Source organism: Microcaecilia unicolor, chromosome 1 (assembly GCF_901765095.1).
Source record: "Microcaecilia unicolor chromosome 1, aMicUni1.1, whole genome shotgun sequence".
NCBI classification, from domain to species: domain Eukaryota; kingdom Metazoa; phylum Chordata; class Amphibia; order Gymnophiona; family Siphonopidae; genus Microcaecilia; species Microcaecilia unicolor.
In genome coordinates, this window is record NC_044031.1 from 79,236,866 (window position 1) to 79,258,983 (window position 22,118).

Consider the following 22,118-nt stretch of genomic DNA (forward strand, 5'->3'; position numbering starts at 1 on the left):
TGCAGGAGCCCATACCGCCAGCTCAAATGGTGGCGATAACTGCTCCCTACCACAAAGAAACATGACGGCAGATAAAGGCCACATGACCCATCCAGTCTGCCCATCCTCTGTAACCCCCAATTCTACCTGATCCTAAGCGATCCCACGCCTTTTAAAATTCTGAAACAGTCCTCGACTCCACCACCTCCACCGGGAGGCCATTCCACGCCTCCACCACCCCTTCTGTGAAATAATACTGCTTTAGGTTACTCCTAAGCCTATTCCCCCTTAACTTTGTCATATGCCCCCTCATTCCAGAGCTCTCCTTCATTTGGAAAAGGCTCTCTTCCTGTACATAAATGCCCTTGAGATATTTAAACGTTTCTATCATGTCTCCTCTCTCCCTCCTTTCGTCAAGTGTATACATGTTGAGGTTCATAAGCCTGTCCCTATAATTTTTGCATTCAAGACCGCTTACTAATTTCATAGTTGCCCTTCGGATCGACTCCATCCTGTTTATATCTTTCCATAGGTGCGGTCTCCAGAACTGCACACAGTACTCCAAATGGGGCCCAACCAGAGACTTATACAATGGCACTATCACCTCCTTTTTCCTGCTGGTCATGCCTCTTTTTATGCACCCAAGCATCCTTCTGGCTTTGGCTGTCGCTTTTTCTACCTGTTTGAAAGCTTTAAGGTCATCAGACACAATCACCCCCAAGTCCCGCTCTTCCTTCGCACAGTGAAGCACTTCGCCCCCTATACTGTACTGTTCCCTCATATTTTTGTGACCCAAGTGCATGACCCTGAATTTTTTGGGATTTTTAGTTGCCAAATATCGGTCCATTCCTCTAGCTTCGCTAGGTCCTTCCTCATGTCATTCACAGCCTCCAGGGTGTCCACCCTGTTGCAAAGTTTAGTTTCATCTGCAAAGAGGCAAACCTTACCAGACAGCCCTTCCGCAATATCGCTCACAAAAATGTTAAAAAGAGCCAGCCCTAGGACCGATCCCTGCGGTACTCCACTGACAACATCCTTTTCTTCAGAGCAAACTCCATTTACCACTACCCTCCGTCTCCTAACATTCAACCAATTTTTAACCCAATCAGTTACTCTAGGTCCCATACCGAGGGCACTCAATTTATCAGGATTTAACAGGATGCTGGGCTTGATGGACCTTTGGTCTGTCCCAGTGTGGCAATACTTATGTACTTATGTAATTTAATACTGGGCTACCTAATATCAAATGATTTCACAAGGCATTGAATGAATCATTCAATGATTTTGACAACTATTTTTGACAATGAATATGCATGAGATCTGCATGCATTGCCACCATTGTATGCAAATAGATTTCATGCATATTCATTGGAGAATATATTCATTGTACAGTGGTACAATTAATGGGAACAAAATGTTTAGTGATCAGGAAAAAAAAAGATTTTTCAAAAACATCACATCACCGCCCGGTCAGTTCTTTCCAATCGTATTCACTCAGTCATGCCCGTTTAGAATTAAGGGAGTAAAGGGAAAATGAGCGAAATCCTGCAGCCTGAGCCCATCCGAAGATCAGGTTGTCCACCCCAGATATATATGTAAAGCAGTAAAGTAGTATAATTAATGGGAACACAACAAGTTTAGCAATCAGGAAAAAAAGGGAGATTTCAAACACATCACATCACCGCCAGGTCAATTCTTTCCAATCTTATTCACACTGCCATGCCCGTAAAGAAAACGAATAGAATCGAAATCCTGAAGCTGGAGACCGGCACCGTTAAAAAGAAGCCAACGCAAAAGGTTGCGAGCTCTCTCCGCCCACCACCCCTGTCTTGCTGGCGCCGGGTGGCCCCTCCCCCTCCTCGCCCACTCCTCTCCCAGCGGCGCTGAGCTCAGCCGTTGCAATGGTGCTGCCTAGCCATTGTCAAACTGCACGAAGACAGCAGAGCGAGACTCCTGGGGCATTTACTGCTTTCCCTGCCCCTTTTCTCCTCTCCTTCCCCGAGATACCCTATTATCAGGCTTTTAACAAGATCGAGATCTTGAACCATAACTTTATCGGCTTCACTTCCCCCCCCCCCCCCCCTTCTTTTCTAACCCAAAAGGTTGAAACGACAAGACATAAATCCTCAAATAAATCGAACGGTATGGGATGTGTTCCTATAAATTGTTTCAAATGGGGGAGTGTGTGTGGGGGGGGGGGGAGTGGGGCAGTTCTGGCTCCAGATTCTGAGGACTAGTTGATTGCTGAATCACACCGCTCATCACCCAAGCAAAATCTTATCTCCTGCAAACCACAGCAAAGCATGCTACAAGCCAGTCAGTCTTTACAGAAAACACGCAGCCGCTTTCGAAGATGCTAAAAGAAATAGCAAATCCAAACACGTTCTCCAACACTGCTTGTCTGTCTTTAAAAAGACGGGGGGGGGGGGGGTTATTTATTTATTAAATCCTAAATTTCACAATTGTTTCAGTCCAAGTCTTCTTGGAAGGGGATAGAGAAGGGTTTACATGAGGTCATATTTTTCACAGTGCCAAACGAGCAAACCGGATGATTTCTGTGCTAATTGGAAGCAAATATGATTGCCTCCTACTTTCAAATGGATTAAGTTCTTCTTCTAGACTTTTTTTTCATTAATCTCTTTCTTAAATTTTACCTCCACTATAGAGATATTGTTGTTAACGATGTCTATTTACAAAAGGTTAGAAGAACAAGCATCTGGGTTTCTGCCAGGTACTTGTGACCTGGATTGGCCACTGTTGGCAACAGGATACTGGGCTAGATGGACCATTGGTCTGACCTAGTATGGCTATTCTTATGTTCTAACCTTCGTTCTTACCACACACATAGGATTCAACTTTTGACATCAATTGGGGGTGCTGAAACCATCACAAATTACCCACTCTTGGACAAACCCACTCTTGGACAAAGTGAAGGCATTTACTCAATATAGCACCCACAGAGCTGGCTCCTATGACCACACGCACACTCCGGATGTAGCATTGTTTCTTCCTTCATAACAAGCAGCAAGTTAGCATTCAGCAGCATGAATCCACAGGAAAAAAATAAAATAACTTTCCTTCCCTATGAAATGCTCTCCAAAGCTTCCCTTAAGAGTCTTCAACCAGTAAAAGACTATCACAGTATTTGTGTACCTCAAGAGCGAAGGTCTACTAAGAAAGCAAGTGAGAGCCTGTGCTCAGGTAAATTTCTGGTTTGCTGCTAATTTTTAACTTATAAATATTGGAAAGAAATATAATTGATGGTTATATGCGCTGGGCAACTGGAGAAAAGAATCATCTCTGTAAAGCAGGAAAAAAGAGGAACCCTTAAAGAACAGCCATGCAGACATCTACAGGTACATGTGACTCCAAACACAAATCGCATGTGGTATTTAGCGGCAAATAATCAGTGGTATTTGACAGTGGCACATGACCAGTGGTTTTTGGCACCTGTTGTCAGGACTCTGAATTTTCTTATGAAGCCAGCCACACCATGAGGAAATATTTTACAGTGATCATTCCTGGGATACAATAAACAAATGGCACAAATGAACCCTCAAAACTGGAGCAATGAAGAATCCTTTAATGAAACAGACCCGACACAGGCCATGTTTCGGCCACAACTGCGTCTGCCTCAGGGGTCAAATTAGTACTCTCAGCAAAGGCAATAAAATCCAAAAAAACCCAGCTTTTCCTGGCTTCTCCTCCAAGTCTCCCCCTTCAACATGCCACCAGTTTTACATCTCCCAAGACTTCCTTTTCATTCCTGGGATACAACAGCAACCTTAGATTACTTTCAAATAAAACTCTAGTTCAATGGTTTCCAGTACATAGGCCAAGAATAAACTAGCAACAAGGCACTGGGACATGTGATTTACCATTCCCCCCTCTTAATGTGAGGGTATAGATGGGCTTATCTAAGAAACCTGACCCTGAGTCAGTGAAGCGTCTCTATACGGAAGAGACGGAAGCAAACACGGACACAGACTTTGCCTTTACATTAATAATCGCTCACTAATGGCACAGTGAAAACTAAGAGGTTCACTTGGAGGATGTTTACAAGTTGCCTCAAAGTCTGAATACATGCTTTTCTTTAGACGCTTTCCCAAGGACCCCAAAACACACAGGGGAAACCTGTTCAGTGTGGCCACATAACCCATCGGAGTACTGGCAGCAGTCTTCTAATTTGTGTTTATTTTAAAGTCAGGAAAGAGGACTAGGCGCTATACAAAATAACCAAATGTCTAATTTTTTTTTAATGGGAAAAGTAATGTGGACATCAGTTTAATGATCTGTGTCTTGGGCTGTCCAACACAAAAATAATCATGATTAGTACAAATATGTATATATAGGCCTTTTTCCCCTATATAAACCCTATGAAAGAAATATTTTACCGAACGGTGGGCCATGATTACTAAAGCTTAGTGCATGCCTAGGTTCTGAGCAGTCAATATTATTCCTATGGACCGCACAGCACTTAAGGTACACTAAGCTTCAGTAAACATGGCCCAGTGTTCTTAAAGCTAATATCCAAATAGCTACATAAAATAAAAATGGGTAAAAGAAATGTGCCTGCAGATTACCTACAATGTAAAATTTAATTAAAGTGATACTCACTGTTTATCCTTATGTGTTTAGAATTAAAGTGATGTATTACCCATTTAATCTTTTATATATATTGTCAAAAATGTGTAGCAGAGTGTGCATGTGATCTTCAATTTAATGGTTAAAACAATATTTTTAAGCTTAATCTAAGATTACCTGAATCTTAGCCTACCTTTAGTAAACAGTTTGCATAAAATGATGCTTGAATTGTATTTCAGCCAGACTAGATTGTTGAACCCACTGCTTGATTTTTTTTCAAGCTTTAAAAATAATAAAAAGGCAGAAACTATTTAACCTTTAAACCGAAGACAACAGTGCTGTAGAACGCTGAAAGCTCTAAACTCTCAATTTCTACGGCTGACTGGCCGAAGCAATATTTTTGTAGCTCAATGATTTAGTAAAATGCAGTAGGTTTACTGCAAAGAAAGGAAATGTGATCCATACTGAAGCTCAAATAATTTCTTTTGTTGTAATTTCTAAAGTACTGTTTTAATTGAAGAGGTAGCCAGCAAATCTGCCTATTTGAGGCCAGAAAATGACACAGTCTTATCAAAGTAGTATAATAAAAATTCCACTGTGCTTTTTAAACATCAAATTAGCAATTTATTAATGCATTAGTTTTTAAACAGCAAACTCATTTTTCTTTGAGATAAAATAAAAATTATATATTGCTAAACCGTGCCTTGTACACACAGTACAATCAGCAAAGCAGTTCTGTCTGGCTTTCTTGGAGATACCTGCTCTCTCCTGAGTGTTTACTTTCATCAATATACATTTTTACATGAGAATAGGTCCATGATACTCTAGGACATAAATTGTGTGTAGTCTGGTATACCTAGCTGGGAGGCTTTTAATGATCAAGCAAGTCAAAAATTGTAGAAAACGTGGAGGAAAAATTAATTCAATATTTAATACAATGCTAACATTCTGAATCTGAAAAGAAAGAGGCCCACTCATTTCATCTAAAGTCTGGATTACAGATTCTTATTAAACAAACCAGAGCTGCTTCTAAAATCAATATCAGCTTAGCCATTGTATCCCCAAGAGAAAAGGCTAAAAAAGGTCAAGCTAAGAAATTCAAACAATCTTCCTGCTGGAAGGGCAGGGCTTTAATTACTATTAAACTACTATTAATTAGAGCCCTGCCATAGGGTAGATAGTGTCCTTGTTAATGATCACAAATGTGGTTTTAAGTACAAATGCTCCAAGGTACAGGGGTTTCTTAAAATAAATCAGAATTGTTCCACTCCTAATAGAGTTGATTTTTTAAAATACTTTTTACATGTCACATTTATACAACCCCGATAAGTCATACAATGATTAAATTTCTCCCTTCAAGAATGTGGGGTGCCAATGTGTTACCATCTACATATTCTAGTCAAGCTGACAAGTTGAAACATCTGGCTTTTTTTGAGGGGGGGGGGGGGTTCTCTCTAGCTCTCCTTGATAAATGAAGACTTCTGTGTATCATGACTACTTTTGAAAGTTTTTCTGCTTAGAAGGTTGGTTTTATGCTACTTCATTGAAAGGAAGTTGAAAGCCTTTCTACTGAAATGCTAATTAGCCTGTACCTTTGAACTCAACACGCTTCTCCCTGAAAGGCTTCTCTGGCAATGCTAAGCAGCACTTAGTTGAGGAGGAATTCAAATTTCTCAATATGACTGTCTTCTAGAAAGCAAAGAGCTCACAGAAAAAAAAAAATCACAAATGTGTCCCCTTAACAACCACCAATCCTCCTTTTGAGAATATGAGAAAATATAGTGAAATGCTAGGGGAGAGGGGGCCAGCTGAATAAACCTAGGTATGCAGAAAGCTAAAATATCACTAGAAACCACATATTGCAATCACAATTCAGAAAACAGGCTGAAACATCAATTCGTTAGGAAAAAAGAAGTGGCACATTAAGATTTTGAATACTAACTTCTCTCCTTTTTAACCTCTACCAAGAGAAAAAGGAGTCACTAGACTGGCAGCAAAAAAGTTGCAATACAATTTAATTCACATTATACACCTGTGGGCCTATATTCTCCGTGATTATCACTTGGTGTGAAATGACTAGAGCAGATGAAGGGACATGAGTAGTCCTTAATCGTGAAATACCAGCTAATCATACAAAAGAACTCTGTATAATATCCAGTTCTATTTAGACCTCGGATGGGTTTACAAAAAAAAACGTACTTTCCTTGATTGCTCCAAAATATATGCATATTGTTTCTGAATTAGATGCACTGCATAAATGCTATAACAGTCAATCCTGTAACAGTTTTCTCAAGTTTCCTGTCCATCTTACATGAATTATAATTCATTTTAGCTGAGTGGTATCAAAAGGTGGCAACACATCTTTTTTTTGTTTGTTAGGGTGGATTATTCACAACCACTATCCATTGCCCCCAGTATATTTCTGCAGATGGAAACCAAACTTCTTTATATAACACATATTATTCCATACAACTCAATGGACAGATTAGACTAAATTTCAGCAGATGTATACAGTAAGGTTACAATACACAGAGGTTAGATATTGTCTATTTCCATATTTTCTGCAATAGGGAATGATGCTCTTTCATGCTTATTGTTTACTTAATATAAAAGCATTATATACACCAGTGGCATACCAAGGGGGGGGGGGGCGGTGGGGGCGGTCCACCCCGGGTGCACGCCGCTGGGGGGGGGGGGGGTGCCACGCGCCTGTTAGCTCTGAGTCTGCTCGTTCCCTCCCTGCTGTTCCTTCTGCGCGGAACAGGTTACTTCCTGTTCCGGGGCAGAGGGAGCAGCAGGGAGGGAATGAGCGGACTCGGAGCTAACAGGCGTGCGGCACCCCCCAGCAGGTAAAAATGCACCCAGGGGGGTGTAGTTTCGCCGGGGGGAGGGGTGCTTCACCCAGAAGGGGGGCATCGGCGATCCGCCCTGGGTGTCAGCCAGGCTAGGAACGCCACTGATATACACAAAATTAAATGATATGCTATCAAATATTATAACAGACTGCTTGCACAAACAAATGAAAAGTGGTTATGAAATAAAAAGGAAACTAATGTTCAAAAGATATTGTAAGATATGCTATTATTTACCTGGTATGCAGCTGTGGCATCAGAGCTTGAATCGGTTGCCAGTGAGGAGAACTTCTCCTTCAGTTTGTGGTGAGAGCGATGCCGGACACAGTATCTGGCTCCTGAAGCTATCAGCACCCCGATGATGCAGGAGATGGCAAGTAGGGTGAGGATAATGAACTTGGTAGGATCCTCTTCGGAATGGTGCGGTAAAAATTTCAGTGTACTTTTCTACGGAAAATGGAGGGGAAATGTGGCTTAAAATGTTGGCAAAAGTTAAATGGTAGCTAAACAGAACTGATTGCAAATCGACATAATGGTGAGGCTGGTTTTATAGCCAAAGTTTATTTATTTATTTAGCAAACTAAAAGATAGAAATAGTAACAACACTATGTTACAATGCTTTTTTTGTAATGAGATGCAAAATAGAATTATTAATTTTTTTTAAAAAAAGATAACTAACAAATTTTATAAAATTGGGTCCTTCCTTAAACAATGAAACAGATACTTTTTGATTTTACTATTGTACAGAAAAAAAGTATTCTCACTCAAATGCAATTCTAAATCCATGGAATCATATTTTAATCTATAAATTCATATTCCTCCATTACCAAATTGGTCATTTGACTATTCTGTTCTATTGCTATGAAATGCAAGTTAAGCATCTACTCCATGTTACACCAAAAAAAATGGATCACATGAACACACACACAAATAAATAAATAAATAAATAAATAAATAAATAAATAAAATCTTAAACTTCTACCTTTTGTGAGCAAGTCCAATATGACTAATATGCTTTCCCATCTTCTTATTTGAGCAGCAATATGCGATAATCCTTACGGTGTATTTCACTTATCTTCTCTGTGCTAAAGTTGTTCAATAATTTCCCCTCATTAGCTTCGTTATAAGGTATATTAGTAACAATTAAAAAAAACACAAGGTGAAAATGAAAAGCTCAGGCATGCAAATTGCAGCAGGACTCATTTGGCTACCATTCCCCCCTTTCACAATTACCAGGGAAATGAATAGAAGACCATGGCCCTGCCTCCGTCCTGGTTGCTACAAGATGAGAACAATTAGCAAACTCCTTTCCAGCACCTCATTTCGCGCGGTTACAAAATGGATTTTTCTTGCTGAATGGCTAGCTGGCCTCTGTTCATTATCCCCTCGCTATTAGTAATTTTCTGCTCCGTATTCAGCCAGCTCGCTCTTAATTCCCTCCTCTTGCAGTGGAAGCGGTGCCTCTTATGGCAGGCCCGGTCCAGTTCTCATCTTCCCATCACAAAAGCCACCAAAGCAATTGTAACTGGTCCTTGCCTACAGAAGCTGGCCATTAATTAGGCTCTTGCCTCGGTATAGTTTTCTGGGAGACTCCCAGCTTCTCTTTCTGCATGTGGGGGAGCTGGGAGGAGGATTATTAGTCTTCCAGTCCACGGGAGGTAGATTCAAAGGGGGGGGGGGGGGGAGGGAGGAGAGAGAGAGAGAGAGAAAAAAAAAAAACAGAAAAGCAAGAAGCAAGCTAAGGCGAGAGGCACAGTGTGCCCGGAATCCAGTGTCTGCAGCTCTTTCGGTTTTGCTGTAGGCTGCTCTTTCCTGCTCTCCCAATACTTATCCAGCACCCTCCTCCTCTTTTCCAAGCAACAAACCGCACAAAACTGTTCCCCTCTCCATACAGCCAGATGCACTATCCCCCCTTATTTTGTTTGGGTGGGTGGGGGGGGGGGGAGAGTGAGAGATGCGTAGTTTACGGATTATGCACGCGATTTCACAGCCAACAGTCACAAAAAAACTTTGTTCCCATCATCAGAGGCAACCTGGTCTTTTCAACTGCTTCCCTTTATCTCCAAGATCAGTGTAAATGGCAAACTTCAGTGTCAGTAGCTCCTCTGTCCCTACGTCCGCGGTTGCCCCCACACGTGCCTCGTGCTTTTCGCTACCTGAATGCGCTGCTACCCTAGGCGACCGCCTAGTCTCGCCTAAATACCGGAGTTGCGCCCTCGCATCTCTCCGATTACACACACCAGGTCCCACGTGCTTGACTCTTCCGTCCCCGGCATTACACACCTCAGTCAGGCACTGACACTGGTACTCTCCCATACCCGCCATTACACACTCCTGCTCCTCCAGGCACAGTGCTGTACTATCCTATGCCTGCCGCTACACATTCAACCCCACACAGCAGAGTGCACACTCCCCCCCCCCCCCCCCCCCACACACACACCTCTGGCAATGCTGAAGTGCACCTTCCCATCCCCAGCTCTACACACCCCTGCCCCAAGGCACAGGGCTGCATCCCCACACTCCCCCTTCCCCCGCACCTGACTGCACCCTTCCATCTGTACACCAGAGGCCCACTTCTAGTCCCCGAAATCTGCGAGAATAATTTTTTAAAAAAGACTGAAAGATCGATTTATGGACTGACTACGAAATACTTCTACCTGAAAGCCTTGAGTCATGTCAGTTCTGTATTCTGCTAGGGATTTCGCATGCTTAATGTACCACCACCTCTATTAACTTTTATCGAAAAGCATTTGATCGATCGCGATTGTCTGTTCAATGAAGGGTAGTCTAAGAACAAAGCGGCGCTCAAAAGTCGGGTTGAGGCTCGTACCTGTATCCTTTTTCAGAGTTCAGCCTTAGGAGTCGCGCTTCTACCTCACAGGAGCTGTCCACAGAGTGAACGGCACAACCCAGACCCAGGGAGGTGCTGATCGGACAGCGAGGCGCAGGCACACAGCGCCCCAGATAAATCGCTTCCTTTCCCCTCACCGTTCTTCCAAAAGACTAGTGTTACCGAGAGAAAAATGCACAGATCTTATTTGGGCAAGAAAGAAAAAAAAAAAAAAACAGAACCATCATGCTCGGGATTTTGCTTCCAACCTCATCAGAAGAAACGGACATGTATTTTACTCAGTTAAAAGTAAGCCAGACAGCCTCTACTGCTGTATGAATTAATGCGCGTGCAGCCAGAAATGACTTAAATGGGTATTTTTTATTTTTCATACCATCCACAGGTCGAGTTCTACGATTTTCCCCATCGACACAGATTAGGAGAAAACTGTCACTTGCCCAGTATGCACTTGTCCTATAAAAATAATGAAGCTACATCCCTTGGTTTTATTAATAATCTCCTCAGTCTCTTTACAAGTTGTTTTTGCCCCCGCAAGTTCTTGGTTCTCCGCTCCTCTCCCCCCCCCCCCTCCCCACACACACACACACACAACAAAAAGAAGTGTCGATTAAACCCGTTTCAAAAGAAAAAAAGAAAAAGAAAAAAGGTCCATCTAGTGTATTTCACAGACTGGAGAGTTACATCATCTTTTTTCTGAAGAAGGTGAATGAAGCTCTCTCCCTTTTTAACTAACCCCCATCCAAAACATGAATAATCGCACTAACAAAAAGAGTTATAGTATGTTTTCGCTCCTTCTTCTATTACTGATGACAGGTAATTTGCTGGCAAAGTAAGCCATGATTCTCGCTGAATGATGGTAAACTACACAGCAACCATCAGTGCAAATCCCTAGCCTCATCTTTACACAATAGTCGATTTCTAATAGGAAATCCTCCAGTGTGACGTTTAAAAGCGGTGGGAAACCATAATCCCAGGGTCCCTCCTCGGCCCTTCCTCCGTTGCTTCTCTATCCGTTCACCTTTTCACCATTCACTCAGCATCAAGGCCCACTTCATCCAGTTACACAAGGCTAAACAGCGCTTCACTTCCGGGCACTCTGCCTCTTCTTGTAATGAGCCAACTCGATATCCTTCAATATTTCCGTGAATTATCGAGATAATAAACATAAACCGCGAGATAACGCTTTAGTAACTCGAACCCTGTGCATTGCAATTCCAGGCTCCCGTTACCTATAATGCCATAGAAGAATCATTCATAAACAGATACATTTATAATTTCACATAACGTTGACCGTGTATCTGTTGAAACTATCAATCCGGAAAGCAATCTGTTTGAAAGAGGCAATGCACCACTATATTTAAACTAGTTATATCTATGTATGGGACCCTGCAGTATGAGATATGGTACATGGGTGACACAAATACACACACGTGCCCAAAAACAAACAGGTGGAATTGGTTCTGATGGGAGCTTATTATGGATGAAGCTGGCTAAATATTGACAGCAAGCCCTTCAGTCCCACAACCTGAAATCACCTCTATAAATTAAATCTCAGCACAACATTTGACCTATAAGACAAATTCTCAAGTAATATATTCTCTTTAAAAGCAAACACTTTGTTGCTCCCAGATTGCTTTTGTATGGACAGATATCGCATTGTGATTATACATACATTTACAGACTGGAACGTGTTAGAATGAGTAAATAGGAAATATTCTCTTGTGGGTCTGACAAACTGATCCATCCCAAATGCATAAGGAAATAAACTAACCTTTACTGAAAGCAGCTCTTCAGCAGAAGCTGAATGTTTGTGCTTACAAATGGGCAATACTGTACTGAATAGTCACAAAAGAACCCCAAAACTGTCACCAAGAGGTGAAGGTAAAAAATATTAATCCTGCTTAACACATTTGAGATAACTTATTTTATTCAAAATTATTTTATTCAAAATTCACATTTTTAGCTTATGATTTTTTTTAATATAAAAAAGCTGAGTAGAAATTATAGGGAAAAAAACCCCATCATAGCTAAAATCCATTATGTGACTTAAAAGCATTATTATTATTATTTTTTTTTTGAAAATATAAACAGCTTCTGTGCCTAAAATCTGAGCCACTATCTTTAGTTTTACAGTAGAATGAGGCCTCAAACCCAGGATTGAAAACAGGCATCCTGTCCCTCAGTCTTGACTTCAAGGAAAATTCATTCATATGAATATACACAGTTATTTTTAAGCTTTAAGAAGCCATGATCTCTTAATTCGATGATAAAATGTAGTCTTTAAGGAAGTAAATTAAATGTACATTAAATATTAAAGGGGGAGTAAATATACATTTGAAGGAGAGAACAGCTAGAAAGCTTTTCATAGAGAAGAACAATAAACACATCTCCTTTTCCCTATCTCCTCAAAATGGTATATTACAAAATGCCAAGGAATATTAAAGGTAGGGAATGTACTGTGGTATTAACATTTTTAAGATGGTACAATATTTAGAGACAAATACCGAATTGATGAAATCTACTATTACAACATGTGAAGGGGTATACCTCTAAAATACCCACTGGTACATGTATATATCCAGTATCTGTGTGTATGTATGTGTTTACATATATGTACACAGACACCCCCCACCCCCACCCGCATTCTCACCTACATGCAATACACACACACACACAAACTCACGTGCACGCATTAAATATATTTTTCAAGATTCACATTTCAGAAAATATTTCTGAAATGGAATTTTAAGTGGAAAAATACCTGCCACCTCAACACACACTCGGAGCCTGACTGAAGAGACTGGCAGAATCAAGGTAGTTTTCCTAGCAAAGAAACAGAGCTAAGCTCAATTTTCAGTGAATAGCTTATCTCTCCCTTCTTTCAGAGAGGGGATATAAATGAAACAATGTAATGTAAATGAATTATTTGAGATATCCTTATGGTTGCCTATAGGAAATCAGTTTATAGGTACCAAGACTGGTTGACTCCTATAATTGTTCAGTCAATAATCCATTAGAATTTAGCAAATGTAAAGCTCCAATTATTTAAAAAGATTCACTAATTTTAATAATACATCCAAAATTAGTTTTTGGGTTCTAGTGTCAGTGAAGCAAAAGCTAAACAGTCTAAGAAAAGAAAATAAGCTTTATCTATAAAAATTGTTCACCAAAGATTGATTTTATAGAGTCGTTTTTTAATCTCTCTCTCACACACAAAATAGATTGGTAATAGTGGTGAAACCTTAAAATACTGGGATTTTATGTTAAGATTTTTATTCTGAACTATTGTAACCACCACAAGTTTTTAATTTCAAATTCACTACAAAAAGGTAGAAAATGAAAGGAGCCAAGTGGAAATAATCATGTATTAATTCTCTGCTTTAACAAAATCTTTTCAGAAGTTGCTATCAGAGCAAAGAGGCATTGTGATTTTAATTCAGGATGGGAGAAATCCTTTGTGCGACTGAAAGCTATTGTTCCTCTGTGCAGATGAAATTGTACTTGCAAATCGGCCTTTCAAAGAGGCTAAAAAGGTGCACGGTCAGAAAGAAAGAAAGAACAAAAAAAAAAAGGAATTATCCGTAAATCAAAATGTGAAAAAAAAGCAGGAGCTGGTTAAGCCGTTAAAAAAAAAATAAAAAAAAAATCTTATTTTCAAAGCCATGACATTAAAGTTACCTGAAAGCAAAAACATTCGACATGTGATGAAAGTACCGTCTAATCTTGGGGGCGATGCACTTTCATTTCCTACCTTTAAACGGGATCCGATCTCTGCCAGAATCCTGCAAATTCAATAACTTGCAGCTTCTAACGCAGTTTATGACCTATAGTTAACTGCCAATACGTCATCTGATGAAAATAGATGGCGGGTCATTTGTATGACAGGCCATAAATAGCTGTCGAGTTTGGCTATAAAAACACACCCACATCTTCTTACATTCACAAAACAATTTACAATGCCGAAACAAAAGTATTAAGAATGTGTGGCATCCACAGATATGTATTCCTCTCAGTAAAAGGCCAGGCGAGCTCTACACTCGAGAGACCAGCACATACAGCTCGCTCTCTCCTTGTCACCTTAAATACCACATATTGAAGCTGTGACCATGCAGTTGTGATCTGAACTGCCAGAAACTTTGGAAGAACGGCTTTCTTGCCAAGATGCCATCATCTCTTGGAGCAGATCGGTTCGTCACCTGAAAGGAGGTTAAAAAAAACCCCCAAAAACCTTCATTGCTGAAGCTGAAAACGGATGGAAGGCGTTCCCCTTGCTTTCACATATCATACTGGGGCCATGGAAGATTAGACAAAATCGACCAGCATAAAAGGCAGATGGATTCTTTTTTATAAACTCCAGCTTTAACAAAAAAAAAAAAAAAATCACTGCAAAAGGTCAGTACAAGAGTCAGAGATCTATTCACTGGGAAAGGAACAATGATCCTTCCTCAACCTTCGGTGCCACAAAGAACCCTGAAGCCGGGCTGCACCTTTTGAGCTTGGGCTTAGCATCCCGAACAATGGCTGAATAAAATCAAGAATTCAACCGGTTTCGAAGTCGGATCAACCTTCACCCACCCACCCCCCCTCCCCCCGTTTCCTAAAAGCGGCGCGTAAAACCGAAGTTTTGGGACAATCAAAATCGATTACAACTTGCTCGTAGCTGGCTTCTCCCAAGTGCTAAATTTCTCAGACCTGCTTGATGCCAGAGAGATATATTGCAACATCGATAAACACGAGCCTTATCGGGCTGTTGCCTAGCTGAAGATGCTCCAACATAACAATTGATTTTTTTGTTTTGTTTGGTAGCGATAAAGTGTTTGTTAAACACAGCTATCGAATATAACTTGTTTACGCGTTAAAAACACATTACAAGAATACATAAGAATGAAAGGAAAAATGTAGCTTGTCTGGGAAACAGTGGAAATGGCTTCAGTATAAATAGAAAGGTGTTTAATCTTCCTAGGCCTCCTTTTTGCTAAGACTAAACTATATGCAGAAATTTAGAGCTTGTGTAATAGGGGAGCTTAACTCCCTGCCACCTGACCCCACTGGAGCATTCATGATCTAACTATTATGCCCAAAGTAAGAGAATCAAACCTTCTACACATAAAACACACAAAATTTATGAATAAATAAATAGCCCTATATAACACTGATAAAGATTTAGTGACTATTCATAACAGTTGATTTTTAACAAAGATTTTCTGTTGTCTAAAGGCCAAGCAGCATACTTTTACACAGCTTCCATTTTATGCAATGGTACCCTTTGCTAAAATAACCCAACTTAACAGTAACCTACCTTGATGACTTTCCCCTTTAGTCGTTTAGTTCCACCAGACTTAAAACCAAGGGGGAAAAAAACATATTGCACATATGCTTCTCTCTGGTTAAGATGTATAAGCTAGAGAGAATGCAAATTGTGATACCTGACATCATACCATTCTTCTAAATTCACTTCTTAGTTTCTTTTTGGTTAATATTCAAGCCTAAGATATGAGCTATGAGCCACTGATGATCCATTTTAGGTACAAACCCTATATACAGGGACTGGGGTAGTTGGTTAATGCCCTGCCACATTACCCCACTGGAGATACCATGTTGTTACAATCTTTGCCAAAGCAGAAGAATTAAGGGCTGTGATAGTTATCCATCATATAAAATTGGAATCTAATAAATTGTCTAATAAATTGATTTATCAGGCAATTTCAGTCATTCTGTGATGGATTGAACCCTGAATGAACTAAGAGAATGTAAATGGCTATATATAGAACAGTTCTTCCCACTTCCCACATATTAAAAAAAAAAAAATCTCCTATGGCCCAACATAGAAAGAACCATTGTTCAGTCAATAGTTCACATGTCAGGTAACAGTCATTTAAAGAAAGGAGAACAGTTCTGGAAACTAGGCACGGAATGAGTCAATGCTATCACCTGTAACGTTTTCCTGTTAACCCAAATTCTCACATTTTTGGAATAGGTTTATAAACAAAACAGGATTGAAACTTAGTAGAACATCCTAGCTCCTTAGGAGGACATATTGGCCTGCAGAGGCAGTATAAATTCTTTTTTTTTTATTACTATCAGGGCAATTCTGTAAACTGGTGCCTAGAGGTAGGCACTACTTGTGCAGATCAAAGGCACCATTAAATTGACAGGCACCTATGTGAACTAGGCACTATTCTATAAGACAGCACCTAAGTGCCATAGCACCTAACTGTGTAGGGGGACATGCAAGAGGATAGAGCAGGGTGGGCATGGGCATCTCCCAGTTAGGCAGGTAATTTACAGAGTATAAAAATAACACGTCACTTGGTGCACTTAGGTGTGCCAACTTATGCCTGCCACTGATATGGCATAAGAGGCCGTGCCTAAACCTAGTGCTGACCTGCACTAGTATTCGATAATGGAATCTTGGTACCATGATGCCGTTACAGAATTGGCACTATGCACATCGCATTAGAGTGAAGCGCCAATATATCAGATTGGCTTCTATGCCTTTTGAGATGACTATTAATCTCAAATAAAATCCATTTTTAAACAATGTTTAGGCTATATACTCCACCAGAAGACAAGAACAAGAAAAAAGTAAGAATCTGGCCCAGTATAATAAACCACATGCAACCAACAGCATCTAAGTTTCAAGTTGATCCCCCCCCCCCCCCCATTTTATCAACTAATTTAAAGTTTTAAGCTTATTATCTCATGAAATGTGACATTCTTCTGTCTTAGGAGAAATCCATTTTCTCTCTTTGTCTTTCCTAAGAAGAAACATGAGACAGATGGCTACATTTTAATCTATTGTGCAACAATACAGTAATGGTTTTAATCATCTAAATAAGACACTGCTTAAATTGCTGCACTTCATAGCCACCCACTCCTCAGTCTACTGGTAAGGAAACAGCAAAAGCCTCTTGGGGTACGGGTGGGAAGGGAGTGCTGAATATGGCTCCAGAATTAAGAAGCTAAACAAAACGGAAGAAAAGTGAATTTAAAAATAAAGAGAAATGGGTGATTATAGCAACAGTGAGCCTTAGGATTATGCATATATTGATTATATGCATATATCATTATATACAAAGACACCAAAATAAATATTTACAACGAAATCCCTAATCAAAGATACAAGTATCGAAACTGTGAGGTTCAACCAAGTTCCTTAGGGTATGTAGAAACCAAGAGGGTGGCAGATGTGTGGGCTAGCTGGCTGGCAAACCCATGACAGAATGCGTGGGACACGTACAACGTGCGGGGGGGGTGGGGAGGTAAGGGCAGGTGAGGAGTAACAGGTAGAAGAAACGAAGGGAGGGGGGGATGAATGTTTGCTCTTCCCTGTGAAACTTTGGAGGGTCAAATTGGCATAGAGTGGTGGCCAAGTGCACCAGGCTTCCAAAAAAAAAAAAAAAAGAGTGAAGCCCTGCTGACAATGCAAACAGTAGAACAGCTGTATTAGACTTTCAGAAGACCATTTGCCTGGGACAGAGAGGTCAATGGCAAGACCAGGGTGGAGAAGTCGCTAAAGGGCACGTTGGACAGCCGTGTGGGGAATGCGTGTGCGCACATCTACCCAAAGTGGAACACGATCAGATAGGAAAACAGCTGTGTAGACTGGGTGGGCCAAGCGCTCTTTATCTGCAGTCATTTACTCTCTTTAATTCGATCACGGAATGAGGTTTGGGGAAGAATGCAACGAATCCGGTTTCCAACGCAAGGCACTAAGCAACCAGCCGCCGGTTCTTTATTTACCTGCTCTCCTTGGGCGCGTTGCCAGAAGGGGACGGGGAGGCTCTCTTTCCTCGTCTTCACTGCGGGAAACGCGGGGCGGCGTCAGCCGAGCGCACAAACAGCGGCCGCTGCCGCCGCAATCCTGGGCCCGAACGAGGAGCGCGCGGCACGCAGCTGCAGCAGAGAAGGAGACGAGGAGCGAAGCGGCCGGCCTTCTGCTTCCCTTAGGAGCGCAGCAGTGCGCAGGCTCGGGAGGGGAGCCCGGGCACGCGGGGGGTCCAGGAGTCCTAGTGCTCAGCAGCGGCGCTGCCATAGTGAGGAGAGAAAAGCGGCGAGCGCGGGCTCAGCCCCCTCCTTATATCCGAGCTCCCAGTCTGCAGCACGGGGCCCAGCCGCCCGTTGCTATAGCGATGCCGCCACATGTTGCTGTCAAGCAATTGGCTGAGGAGGCCGGGGCTGCTGAAAAAGCCCTCGCCGGAGTGCGACGATGAATGGACACCGGCTTTGTCACTCATTTGTAAAGCTGCTTGGGGTTTCTTCTTTCTTTCCCTTTTCTTTCTCTCTTCTCCCCCCCCCCCCCCCCCCCCCCTTTTTAAGTCATTTTTTTCGTGGCACTCTGCAAGATGGACGCCGAACGTCGAACAATAAGATGGAAAAAGCCCTTAAGAATCATCTCCATTAATGCTAAGTACTTAGAGACGCCGTGCAAGATCATTTGCATGAAAATACACTCCATAATAATTTGTACAATTTAGATCTCGCTGCCCCAAAGCTTTTTTTTATTATTTTTTTTCCCTGGGAAAATATAATTTTAAAAAGCCAGTTTGGCGTTCCATCATAGCAAACACTCATGCATTAAAATAATATCAGCTCTTTAAATTACAATATAAAAACCAAAAGGCTCCAGTTGCCAAAGAATACATTTTGGAATTGTACTGTAAAAGGCACAGAGGTTTCTCGATAATCTGTACCAAGACTTCCCTTCAGTTACCTACAAGCCTTTAAAAAAAGGGTGAAGGAGGGGGGGGGGGGAGAGAGTTTAATTGGCCCTGCTACAATCTACACCTCTTAATGTGGACGATTCATAGATTACATTAAATAAACAGCATCTCCTATAATTCGCCGATCGCTTAACCCCCCCCCCCCCCTCACAGCTGTGACAAACAGGGAAAAATAATTAAAACAAGGGCGAAGGAAATAAAGAAGTGAAAGAAAAGGAGATTGTGTCAGAAGCAGATGACAAATTTTGGGAGGGCTCTTTAAGATTCCCCTTCTCTTCAGCCTCTCACCCCACCTCCTGCTCCCTGCTATTGTATTCCTTCTTTGCTGTGACAGCTGGACTTGGCAGGCCGGAGCAGAAGAAACCGAGTCCTCACCTAACCCCAAGACTCTCCTCCCCCTCCCCCCCCCCCCCCCCCCATGGAGTCCCAAGACTGACAGCTAAAGCCAGCCACGGAGAATTAAAGCTCCAGAGGTCCTTGGCCATTTTTAAACGTAAACTAATAATGTATCGAGGGCGATGGTATCTTCAGAAACCATAAAAATTCATCATTCGAATTACTGAGCGTAATACCAGCAATGCAAATACTCTTTCATAAAAAGGATGATTCGATTCTTTCATAAAAAGGATGATTCGATTTAAAAGTGAGCCATCACACCTCAATCAATCACTTTCTGCAGCTCTCAAGTAAACATTTCTCTTTTGCTTAGCTTTGATTATTGGAAACTAGTAGACTCTCTATTGACCGCTGTAACTACTAGTCTTCCTTAGATTCTATCCACTATTTACAAAAAAATAATGTTTCGCTTTGCGCTGGCGGCTTTCTTCTCTTTTATTTACTGCACTTGATCCATCGTGGGCCGTATTTTTTTTAATCCTCTGTATGGTTTCTAGGGTGATACGAAAACAAGGAAAGGGAAAACATGGTGCTTTAAAAATAACATTAAAATAAACAAACAAAAAACACCCCACATTAGGGTGGTGACATAACTTGAGTATGCAAAACTCTGATACAGGCTTTTTTTTTTCCCCCCCAGTATTAGATCAAGGCAAAAAATCGCCCCTGCATTGCTTTTGGAATACCTGGGCTTTCGTTTTCTTACATTTATTAATTTACCAGCAGCGTTGGAGTAAACCTAGACGTAAAGCGCTCGCTAGCCCTGGCTCTTTATGCATTGCAAAGTGCAAAATGGGCCCAGCATGGCCTTCCGTGGTCGCTGATGCTTTGACCCTTGCCAGGGAGTTTTACTTCGCCTGGAAGCAACCTGTGAACAACAAAGTCCTATTCAATGGTAAGATGTGTGTGGTTTTTTTTAATTACATTATTGAAAGAAAGGCCACATGAAAACACATGAAAATCTAGTACAAGCCACCAACAACAATTTTGCCTCCAGCAACCAAGTTCCCGAAAGATCAACCGGTGTCTAAGTACTTGTTAATGGCGGAGGTGGCGGCAGCAGTGGCATCAGTTTCGTGGGCCCTACAGTCCTCACGTGCCCTTACATTTTCTGTGTTTCCTTTTTAAAATTCGGTTTGCTACAGCAGACCTAACGGTGTTATCTGAGATAAAAGTAAGTTGAGATCAATCCTCCGTCATATTCCACTCTGTAGAAACCGGAGAGCACCAAGTCTACCAAAGAAGCTGCTCTAAAAAGCTCCAAGACTCAGGCCGGCCTCATCGCGTCTGTAGACCGCTACGCAAATGCATCAACTCAGGAGACCAAGGAATACAAACTGATGTGGGCAGAAATGGAGCATTTGGGCCATCCAGTCTGTCCTTTTGTGCCTGTTGTAAGACCTGCGAAACGTTCTGCATTTCTGTTTCTACGCAAAAAAAAAATAAAGTGTGGAGGACCAGCCTAGTGCAGCGGCCTCAAAACGTGAGGAACTTGGTTTCAGTTCCAACTGAAGCTCCTTGTGATTCTGGGCAACTTACTTATTAACCCTCCATTGCCCTATGTACAAAATAAGTACCTGTATATAGTATGCAAACCGCTTTGATTGTCAGGTCCCATCCCCTTTTCCTTTGAACCAAAATACAAGAAACTACTATCATTTTTTTGTTTGTCTTCATTTTGAAATCCTTGATGAGGCTGTGCTTCACTCCCTCCATATGCTTTCTGTGTAAGCTTCAAGCCCTGTATACAAGCATCACCTAAACAAACAAACAAAACCCCCTCTTATTCTCGGTACTCTGAACCGGGGTTCTGTGTCAGTTCCAACCTCCCTCCTCATAGCGGCAATTAGCAAAGTCTCCTCTTCACCCATCTACCGCCCCGCAGAGTGCACGCATTATTATCATTTAATAAAATAGGCTAACCTAGACTTGAAAACAAACTGTTTCCATATGTACTAAGCACGAGCACTAGGATAACACCTGAAAAACACACACCCAAAAAAAACCCCTCTATGTACTTCCAAAGCACGCGCATGACTTCTGTCTTTCATCAAAATAACAACCTATGATTAAAGAGCAGGGTCCGAACCCGTCTGCTCCAGGCTTAAAGGCGATGACATTGGTCGCGGACGCGAAAGAAGCAGAGACAGTACACAGCGTCCCAGAGAAGGAAGGAGCGGAAAGAAATCGTGCTGCCAGACCGAGCTGTTTCCCTCCAGCACTCCCGGAGAAGACGGGGGTTGCAGCTCCACCATGGGGGCCGGCTGCTCAGACAGTCCTCCAGGTGCCATATCGGTTACTGAGCACCAGCAAAAACCCATCCTGACCCCTCCACCCTTCCCGCCCCCTCTTCCGGTACCTGCCCGAAAGCGATCCGGAGTTAACCCCTTGGCTAGGGTGCCCGGTGCAAGTCCCAGTGTGCCGGGCAGAGAAACGCCGCGGGGCGTCTGCGGGCTCGGCTAAGGCCACCGGTTGGGATTTGCTTTTGTTGCATCCTGTTCTGTGGTAAGGTTTGCTTTTCTTTCTCCAGTCTTGCAAGAAGAAATTCAAATACCACCCCCCCCCCCCAACCCCCGTGTGGAACACACAATGCTGCAAATGAGAGGGAGAGACTCCTGCCATCACTCAGCCAGTGGATAAGCTGCCTGTTTTACGGGTGGTGGTGGTGGTGGGGGGGGGGGGGGGGGAGAGATTATGGCGGGGGTCTTTTGCAGAATACTTGCAAAAAAAAAA

At 42.0% G+C, this 22,118-nt stretch overlaps 1 protein-coding gene across 1 annotated transcript in view; it reads right to left on the reverse strand.

The window, feature by feature from the left end:
• The window catches only part of PTPRN2 (protein tyrosine phosphatase receptor type N2), a 1,688,755-nt gene that overhangs the window by 410,979 nt on the left and 1,255,658 nt on the right, over positions 1–22,118 (reverse strand). The window contains 1 exon segment of the mRNA XM_030198706.1: positions 7,653–7,862. Coding sequence (XP_030054566.1) covers positions 7,653–7,862 — 210 coding nt within the window.